This window comes from Glycine soja, chromosome 10 (genome assembly GCF_004193775.1).
Source record: "Glycine soja cultivar W05 chromosome 10, ASM419377v2, whole genome shotgun sequence".
Classification (NCBI taxonomy): domain Eukaryota; kingdom Viridiplantae; phylum Streptophyta; class Magnoliopsida; order Fabales; family Fabaceae; genus Glycine; species Glycine soja.
Window position 1 is genome coordinate 51835469 of NC_041011.1, and position 10412 is coordinate 51845880.

The 10412-nt window shown below is 32.8% G+C and overlaps 2 protein-coding genes across 7 annotated transcripts; both read right to left on the reverse strand.

The window, feature by feature from the left end:
• On the reverse strand, positions 1-2743 carry LOC114372443 (pre-mRNA-splicing factor syf2-like). 3 transcript variants are annotated; one of them, XM_028329997.1, is made up of 6 exons: positions 2565-2743; positions 2220-2376; positions 1698-1912; positions 1371-1611; positions 589-725; positions 1-501 (listed from the first exon to the last, which is right to left on the reverse strand). In XM_028329997.1, exons 2-6 carry the CDS (start codon positions 2341-2343, stop codon positions 274-276), a joined length of 945 nt encoding a protein of 314 aa, XP_028185798.1. In that variant the 5' UTR covers positions 2344-2376; positions 2565-2743; the 3' UTR covers positions 1-273. The 3 variants fall into 3 exon arrangements, with proteins under 3 accessions (XP_028185798.1, XP_028185800.1, XP_028185799.1); XM_028329999.1 differs by having other exon boundaries at positions 2220-2379; positions 2565-2739; XM_028329998.1 differs by having other exon boundaries at positions 2477-2739.
• A 2624-nt stretch (positions 2744-5367) lies between these two features.
• On the reverse strand, positions 5368-9822 carry LOC114372015. 4 transcript variants are annotated; one of them, XM_028329384.1, is made up of 5 exons: positions 9521-9822; positions 8799-8978; positions 7589-7729; positions 6478-6689; positions 5368-6353 (listed from the first exon to the last, which is right to left on the reverse strand). In XM_028329384.1, exons 1-5 carry the CDS (start codon positions 9537-9539, stop codon positions 5598-5600), a joined length of 1308 nt encoding a protein of 435 aa, XP_028185185.1. In that variant the 5' UTR covers positions 9540-9822; the 3' UTR covers positions 5368-5597. The 4 variants fall into 4 exon arrangements, with proteins under 4 accessions (XP_028185185.1, XP_028185184.1, XP_028185186.1 ...); XM_028329383.1 differs by having other exon boundaries at positions 8793-8978; positions 9521-9817; XM_028329385.1 differs by having other exon boundaries at positions 8793-8978; positions 9602-9814.
• Between the last annotated feature and the right edge of the window lie 590 nt (positions 9823-10412).

Genomic DNA, 10412 nt, shown 5'->3' on the forward strand with positions numbered 1-10412 from the left:
TACGTAGGGAGGTATAAATTCCCTTGAAAACTCCACAAATTAATTTCATATCTACATAATGATTGGAAATAGTCCACTAAGAAGAACCAATATCCCAAGCAAGCATATAATATTTGAAGTTCAAAATAACTCCGCAATGCTCCATATGTGCATTGCAAAATATTCGACTATAATATTACATGATCAAAAAGCACTCTAAAAAGTGCAATCCACCACTGAAACTTATCAGTATGAGAACAATGCGAAATAATAACACACCACTACAGAAGTACCTTAGTCAGGCAATGCAGTTCCTCGCTCAAGATTATTTTTAATCTCCAGTGTGTATTTACCAAAGGCTCGCTCAATCTTCTTGTTGAAATGCTCATTACGGTCATTGATTGAGTCAATATCTTTCTCTTCATGGAAGCGTCTTCTCCTGCTAAATGAGTTGCGCTTCTCGTCCCTATTCTTTAGCTCTTGAACCATCTTGTCAATCTTCTCCTCTGAGATTTTTGGTGCCTATAATGAAAGGAAAGACAGCTCTTCACAAAAATAATTAATGGAGTGCAAATATTGAAAAGCGATATTAATGTTCCAGTAGTACACCTTTCCATATTGGAGACTTGAAGCATCACGGTAGAACTCTGGATCAGCTTCTTTCATTCTATTATATTCTTCTACATCGACTTCAACATTCTTGGTCCGCTTTTTGTATGCATTGTATAATGTCTTCTGATTAAAGACTGATAAAATAAAATAATATTAGCTTCATCACTACTACAAAAAATGAAAGTTGCTTGGGAAAATTTTGCAATCAATTACACACAACAATAAGGAATCTATTTCTCATAAGATAAAAACAAAAATGTTCATAAAATATACAGTAGAATAACAAAAGCAATCGAGCCTTTTCTCACTTAGATTTCAAATAACAAAAATGTGAATCTCCAAAATTATATGTAGGAGCAGCATACAGTTAAAAAAAAAACAATCAAGGTAAGTATTTTGATGTGCTTTTCTGTGTATAAAAAGTACTTTATGAACATTTTTAACAGTAGAATAGCAACAGCAATCAAGCCTTTTCTCATTAGGATTTTAGCAATAGATCATTTCTAAAAAATCTGTGTAATTCCAAAGAGGTAACAATCCAGCAAACATCTATAGTCCATCTAGGAACATTTTTTAAAGGAAAAAACATCATACTCTTCAGTTAACAACAACCAAGACATAAGCATTAAAACTCGGGTTGAAAATCTGGATTTTTTGGGAATTGTGAAGAGTACAACTATCTGTATGTATACACATGCCATAAAATGAATAACCATGCCAGCCACAAAAGTAGCATACTGATAGCACAATAACATTTCTTGGATAAGAACAAAACATACCGTCCCACCCGAATGGAGCAGGATCCTTCTCCCATTTCTTGTATTTTTCTTCTGCTGCCTCCTGTGTGTCAAGCATATATGCCTTTGTCATACCCAATCCATTTGCATCGAGAAGTTTTCCAATCTTTTTCTTCCTATCCTCGAGCCATTTCTGTTTAGAAACACCCCTAGACTCGGTTGGAGCTTCCATCCTCTTTTTCTCAGCAGCTATTTCAATTTGATTACGCTTTTTGGCTTCTTGCTGCCAGGAAAATAAGGCATCTTCAGTCTAAGTTTTCTTCAAATAAATAAATAAAGTTAAAAACAAGGGACTTTTCATTAGTTTACCATCTTGGCTCTCAACTCCATCCACTTTTTCTGTCTCGCAGAAAGTTTTGTGTAATCAACCTCCTCTTGCTCTGCTTCCTGGAGGGCGGGCTGGTCAGGATCACTATCAGAGTTTTCTTCAAGATCAGGTCTGTCGTCGTGTATTTCCTCACCGAGATAGGATTCATCTGGGATAGCTTGCTTAGAGTTGCTTCCACCACTAGCTTGTCCAACTTCTGATAGATATAGAAAACAAACTTAAATATAGACCGATAAACTTAGCAGCATATAACCCTAATCAATCGAAATTAGAAAAATTCAACAAAATTAAATAAAAGTTCTGTAATCTTAAGTAATATGGTAGGATAGAGCATTAGAGTTATCAGCTTATTTAGCAGTGACCATTACAGAAGAAGTTATTAGTAAACATAATCAAATCAATAGATAACTATCCAATTAGTAGAGAAAACAACAAAAATCGCATCACTCGTCAGTCGTCACCTGAATTCTCAATAGAAAAAGATTGCAAGCGAAGAAGCTAACCTGATTCCTGTTGTTGTGACCTAATTTTAGCTTCAGCTATTACTCTAAAACAGTAATCACTGCATTCATGATAAGGGTTACTAGCATTCCGGCAATCAGGATGCACTGCTCGTTCATCAGACATGTCGTGCAGAGAAATTGTCACCTTAAGAATGACCTGTTGCGTTCGTGTCAAAACCCTAATCAATCGAACTCTATTTCGAAAATTGAAAGCAAGTAGCGCATACAGAAATTGGAATTGAAAGAACAAATATTACAGTTGAGGATTGTGTTGCTGTTTGATGTTCCGCTAGCTGGCACTACCAGTAAAACATTGAACCAACGAGAAGAGATATACGAACGAACCTGTAACGACACAGAAGCGATTTCTGAACAAGAGGCGGAGTTGGAAATTGGAACCGGATTCGATTCGAGTATTTTATATATGGCAAACAAATCGAATCTCGCAGCGAAGTGATTGGTTTGGCATCTGATTTTTCTTTAAAAAAACTAAATTTGGGGATTAGGGTTTGTGTTATTATCCTGTAATAATGTTGGATTGTGGATAGATTTTTGCTAAAAGAATGAAAAAAGAAATTCTTGATTTTGACTCTCGAATAATATTTCATATTCTACCACTTTCTCTCTCTTTTCTAATTAATTAAGTAATTAGTCAAAATTGGATGAAAGTTTAAATTATTTATAATAAATTTAAAAATAATTTACATATTCAAATTTATTTATTTATCAAACAAAATTACATTTTTCTCTCCTAATTATCTTCAATTTCGATTTTAGTCCTCTTTTAAATTTATTAACAAAATTTTAGATGTGATCTGAAAGTATATTAATTGGAATGTTGATTTTCATGTATCATATTCTATAACAATACATTTTTATCGTCACATGACACGTGAACATCAAAATTTACTTAAGAATTACATTTATATGAGATAATTTGAAAACTAAATTCATAAATAAATTTAAAAAAAATTAAAATCAAAATTGGAGACAATTATGGAAACTAAAAATATAATTTTACCTATTTATTAAGGTAATTTATATATTTAATATAAATTTTAATTATATAAAAATATAATTTTAACCTGCAAATGAACAAACTACCATAGCACCATTAATAAATTTATTAATTGTTTAAATTTAATTTACACATATTATTAGTGCATTTTTTACACAAAAAATTAATAAAAATTTACTCTAATAGTAGTTTCTACTCATGAATGATGTGATAATATAATGAATTTCTATTATATATTGTGTAAAACAAAAGATTATGAATCCATAGAAAGTAAAAGTTCATATTATTTTAAGAATTTTTTTCTATTACATTTTTGTTGGTGGAAATTATGAATAAATAAGGATGATTTAATATTTATTCATATACTTATTTACTTTAAATGCAACAGTTTAAATTTAAGTTAATATATACAAAAGATTTGATAAGGCCGAAAAACATTTCAGCCCCATTTAGCCCGAACATATTCAACCACAGCTTATGCTAAAAACACCTCCACTTTTTACTTTTACATCCTCTTTCCCTTACTTTCTAACTGTTTATATATATATATATATACAGAAATCAGTACACCCCCATTCTCCTATGCAACACAAACCCCAATTTCTTATAATTTCCCAAATGAAGCACCAACGAAATCAAACTTAAACCAACCGGCAAATTGCTTGGCACAGTTCCATGGTTCCATCATTTGTATTGAGAATTACATTAATCCCAACCTAACCACACATGACACAACACAATAAAAAATAGAACGAAAAGGAAATCCAAAAAGAAAACATCAATTATAGGAGCAAGTCTTTTGAGATCAGGCTTGCTGGTGGCCTAGGGAACTAACGAGAACAATGGACTCAGCAGTTTTAGAAGGCTTCACAGCATTTTACAACAATGGATCCCACGCCAAATACAATGTAGACACAGAATAAAAAAACTTAACATCTTTGATTTGGAATGAAGACAAAGATGCGATAATTTGAACCATCTTTGATTTGGAATGAAGACAAATATGTGATAATTTGAACGTCTGATGGAAGAGAGAGCAGAGGGGAGAAAAGGGGTGCAGTAATTTTCAGAAAAATAAAAGGAAAGAATATAAATGGAAAAACGATTAGAAAGTAAGTGAAAGGAGGTGTTTAAATAATCTATGAGTTGTGTTTAGCAAAAGCCTTCGAGTCGCCCAACCCACAATCCAATAAATCCGAGGCCCATCTATTGGTAATGGATCAGATAGTGCTGAATTTAATTTTAATTAGCCTTGCAAACCCCCATTTTTCTCCACACCCTACTATAAATTTTAATTATATAAAAATATAATCTTATAAAATTATATAAAAATATAATCTTATCCATTTCTGTTCAACCAAACAACTTTCTATTCACTTTTTATCTCACCCATTTTTACTCTCCTTTTTTTTTCATTTTGTTAAATTTTAATCATTGTCTTAAAAATACTAGTTAAAGAACTTAAAGTAATTTTTTTATTAAAATGCTTAAAATTAAGTTGTGCATGATATTTTAGCAAATGCTGAGACAATGGTTAACAAGATCTTTTTGTTTTTATCTACTTTATTTCTCTCTTATCTACCAAACAGCAGAGGTGAAAACTGAAAACTAACATGAGCCCAATTATCCTTTGCTTGCCGTGTGTTTGAACACACCTTTTGACCATAAAATTTCAATTCCAAAGGACAAAAAACGTGAAAACCTTGGTGGATAGATTCTGAGAAGACGTGGAAATTCACGTGTAGAACATGTATACAAACACACGCATATTAATGTCAAAAAAATTTCTCTATTCTTTTCAGAGCCAATTTACTTCAGATATATTTTATTTTTTTGACAAAAAGATGTTTTTTTCCACTGCGAACACTACCTGTTCAATTCATCTACAAATAAACACGTATAGCTTCCCAATTTCAAAAGATTTTTAAACATCAGGTGACCCACCTGTCCAAAAGAAAAAAGAAGAAAAACAAAAGCCCTTTTCTCATTCTCACCATCCAAACCTTAATATTTAGAAACCCGTGAGAAATACCGACAATATGAACTATTAATATAGCAAATAAATAAAGTATATACAGTTTACACATCAAACAAAATGTCGCGTAAGCATACAAACTAAATTCTCAGTAATGACTGCAATTTCAACCCAAAGTTGTTGGGATATTTAGATATAAATAAATAATAATAATAAATTGAAGTTCAACTTAAAAATGTGCATGTGAGTGTGTGCAATTTGTATTCATACCATTGCCTAGCTTAAAAATATAGCTCATGCGTTTATTCAGTACCATATTCTACAATTTAAGCATTACCATAATTCTGAGGATGAAATTCAAAGACAAATTGGCTAGAGAGTTTCATTAAACTAGTTCATCTAGCAAGGATTTGCTGTCTAAATTATCAACCTTGGACTTGATTGACAAGATGTTCTTGTCCAAATCACAAGACTTCAGCTCAAGCTCGCTTAAACGCTCTCTGATCGCTTCAATTCTTGTTTTGATATCAGTTACCTCTTGTTCTTTCTGAGCCAAAATTTCCAGATTTGATTCTAGCTCTTTGTTCAATGATTCCACTTCACGATCAGAGTTAGCCTTTGCCGTCTCCGCCACGCAGTGCTCATCGATGAGTTCAATGTTCTCAGTAATTTCATCAACTATGCTGCGCAACCAGGCCACGCGAAGCTGAGCAGATTCTACATCCTTAAGAATAGCCATCAATTCCTTGATTTTAGACTTTGTCAATTGCATTATTGGGGTAGATTGTAGCTCTTGGACCACAAAGCACACACACTCAACGTAATATGACCGCATAACAACTGATTCCAAATGGCAGCTTGCTCCTATGTCCCCGTACTTTTCAAAGATGGATCTCAGGATGGGAGCAAAGCTTTCTTTCACATGGTATTTTCCAACCGGGACTCGCGACTCAGAAACCACAGACTCAGTCTCCTCTCCATCACTGTCCTCATTATCATGGAGACCAGAGAAACAAAAATTCATGGACCCACCATCTGGTTTAGTAAGACATCCCGTGTCATCAACAGAGGTGATTGGAACAACTTTTGGTGAAGCATTTTTGTCCCCATTGTGCTTTGCTTGGACCTTGTGATTGGTAGGCTTTCAAACAAACAAGGACAAGAGACAGGTCAACTATATGCTTATTTGGTTTGATTGTATTCGGCCATAATTATAAAAGAATGTTGATTGAAGAGAATGAATGCGAGAAAAGAGAGGTAACTACCATGACATCTAGGACATGTATTTCTCCAGAAACTGGTATTAGCTCATTGCTTTTTGACTCCTCCTTTGTCTTTTCAGAATAATTTGATAATGGCGATGAAGCATCAGAGAGATAAATAGCCCCAATTTTTGAGGGTGGAACACTGTCAAGAACGGGGAGTTCTGGCTTAGAACCAACCTTCTTTCTCCTGTCAAAGTTTAAAGACATGGTACCTGCCATTTAAGAGAATACTAGTAAGAAACATATATATAGTTAAAGATCTCAGGTATACCAATGATCTGTTTATTACCTCAAAGTAACATATTTTGACTAGTCAAACAAATTAGCAGGCAAGCCTTGGTAGGCTGCTGGCAGCTTTATTAACCACCATTCAAAGTTTATGCTTCAGGCCACCATTATTTATATATGAATCAATAATATGATGGTGGCTTGAAGCATATGTTCCATTCATATAATATATATATATAGTCAATGTCATCATATTATATTATCCTAATATTATGAATGACATTAACTATATATTTGTGAACTTAGCAAACCAATTGCACACATAGTGCAGCTTTAGGCGATGGACAGTATAATGTTTTTGTCAAAGAAGATTAATCCGTTAATCATGAATTGGTCAGACAAAATCACAATGTCCATGCAGTTTATTTGATTTTTACAAGCTGTTGAAAACTGAGTTATATCAAATGAGACCTTTTTTTTAGTCTCCAAATCAATCTTTTTCTAGACTAAACTCTAGATGAATCCCATAGTACTTTCATTTGAATCAAAAAGGTCTGTTAACATGGAATGTTTAAATTGGAAAAAATAACTGACACTCAGTCAGTATTCAATTGAAACCAGAAATATTTCTCAGGTCTCCCTTTGAGACAATCACATTCTTCAAAATCACTAGTCTTTCATATGGGGTGAATGAGATTTTATTATTTATAAAAGTAGATTAAATCAGATAAACAGAGAAGTCTTGCTTTAAAATTCTGAGCGAAGAAATTCAGTTCATGACATACTTTATAAGCTATTAATTAAATAGATAAAAACGAGAAAATTGTCACTGAATTGTATATCACAGATATCCTTAAATAGTAGACATAGAATGGAGGGAAACCTGAATCAGCCTTCTGGCAATACTCATCACAGACATGGTAAGGATTAGACGCTTTAGGGCAACCTGAGGGCCTGCGTTTTTCTTCTTTCATCGTTTTGCCCAGTTCACCATCTGTAACACTTCTGCGATAATCTTTGAAAGCTAAAAAACAAAACGAAAAAAGACAGATCTTACAAGTGTTCAGACATTGCCAACTAGCAACTCTCCCCAATATATTGGTTAAATTTGAAGTATTAGAATTATAGTTCAATTTTCATGCTCTCGGTGTAAAGATTTTTACACTAGGACCTTTTAAGTAGTTAGTACAAAAGTCAACAATCGTAGTCAGTGTAAAAAACTTTTACACTATTAGTGCATTTAAATTAAATTCTCCGACTTAAAGTTTAGCCCTGCTTTTACATTGTATCTAATCATTAACAATTTCAAACAAAGCTTGATGTATATAAACAAGTAAAAATAGCCTGGGCAAAAAATCACTAATATACATACAGCATTCATGCAAAACAGACACAAACAGAACAGAAGCATATAGCAGTAAGTAGTTACACTTTTGATGGAATTGGATTCAGTGTAGTCAATTATTCACACATTCATACAGTCAACTCACTTTTAACTGCTGGATGAAGATTTGATGACTCAAATTTTGAATGCATGTTTTAAATCTGATTTATTGAAATAAAACATGAGTCATCTGTCGGATCTGACAGTTCTGAGTTGTTGAATGTGTGAATGCATGGGAAACCAAATACATGGAACAAGGTTTGAAAAAATGGAATGTCATTGCGATTTTAGCCACATCGTCAAGGTTTTCTACTCACTACAACTACATCGCAACTACAGTTGTGGCCAAAGATTGCAAACAAACCAAGACAGCGACTGCAATTTAAAACCTTGACAGGAATCCAGATCCTGTTTTTCTATTTGGTTTGTAAAGGGGAGGAGACATCATCCCAAGTTAACAGTCACACTTCATAGCACTAAAGAAGTGATTTAAGGAGAAAAAAGAATGCCATAAGCCAAAATCCAAAACTAAAAAAGCTAAGATAGGCCACCAGGAATAGAAAGATGATGCTTTACATCAAAAAACAAAATTATACATAATATATAAACGGGTTTAACTCTTGTAGAGCAAGGAGGATGCACAAAATACATTAATAGCTATGAATTAATCAGAAAATTGGAGGAAATAGGAAGAACAACTAACCGGTACCCTTTTTAGTTTTAGATGGCTTGCCAGGCTTGGCTTCCTTGATCCTATGCACGCAAGCCTCCGTGCATTCATGGTAGGGATTTGGAGCATATACACAGTCTGGCATAACTCCTCCGAGCTCAGCCATCTCTTTCTGAGTCTCCCCTGCCTCACCTTTGGTACCAACCAACCCAACTGTGACTGTTGCATCAAGTCAACAAACTCAAACTAAACATCAAATGAACCATATATCTCACGAAAATCCTTACAAGTAGAAAAAAAAGGAACACAAAATTCTAACTCAAATTTGAGTAAGACATATTTTATGTAAAAAAAAAAAAAAAAATCACTTATATACAGTAAAATTATGGGTTAAACAAAAAAAAAAAAAAAAGAGTGATAAAAACCTAACAAAATCAAGATGTCATATCTATCCAATCAAGCCATTCCCCCTTCCAAGTTCCAAGAGAAAAGGAAAAAGAAGAATAAGAGAGACAGGATTTTATTTTTCTGTATGTACGCAACAAGGAACAAAAAAGCAATATTCAGAAGTTAACCGCCTTAATCATCCACTCCATGAACTCATACATGTTTTGAGAGGATGTTTATGTTAATGCATGTATATTTCTCATGAAAGCATAGACAATAGTTTGATAGGAAAACAAAAACACAAAAAACGCGAACAGGCAAATTGAAGATTGCGAAAAGAAGAAGGGGAAGTAAACCGAAAGGAAATCACGTACAGCAGAAAGAGACACCCATGAAGAGAAAGAAGGAAAGGCGAATAATAAGGAAAAGATAAGGGATTTGAAAAAAACAAGAACCTAGAAAGACAGAGACAGCTTGTGTTGGAAGGTAGAAGGAGTAGGTGCGCAATCCGAATTCCTAATGAAACAGTGTGGGATTGGTATTATTATTAGGAAAAGCAATGTTGAGGGAGCGAGGAAGCGTTTGTTTTTTGACCATGCGGGGGTGATATTTGAAAGTCTTTGACCAGTGGAGCATGGAAATGTTAAAATAAAGGACGAGAATAAATGAAAGAGGACCCAGACTCGGAAATCGCAAACTACTTTTGAATGCTGGCTCTGCCAGACAGACAAGGGAAATAAAGCATTTCAAAGTTTTGCCAAATGCAAATTTTGTCAAACTTCTAGAAACTCACGCGCCACAATTACGTATTGCTGCTTTCCTACGTGTCAAAACGCTAAACAAATCCTCTTTTATTCTAATTAATAATGTAGTATTCTGTTTAATACTTATGGATTCACTTTTACATTCTTATTTCATCACAGATTATTATATGATAGATACGATTATTAGACTAATTATTATGCAAGTAAATAAATTTATAATATATTGTTAGTTATAATTAAATAATGATATAAAATTATTTTATATTATCAATACCTAACTTAATTTTTTATTTATTAAATTGACAAAATTATATTTTATAAATATCCGTAGTATAGATAAAATAAAGTTAAAATTATTTATCATTTTAAAATTTATTTTCAAAAATTTAAAATTAAAATAGTTCTCATTGAATAATATTAAAAAAAAAAATTAATAATTTGTTATAAATAAATTTTAATTTATCATATATAAAAAATAAATTTACATAATTTAAAAATTATA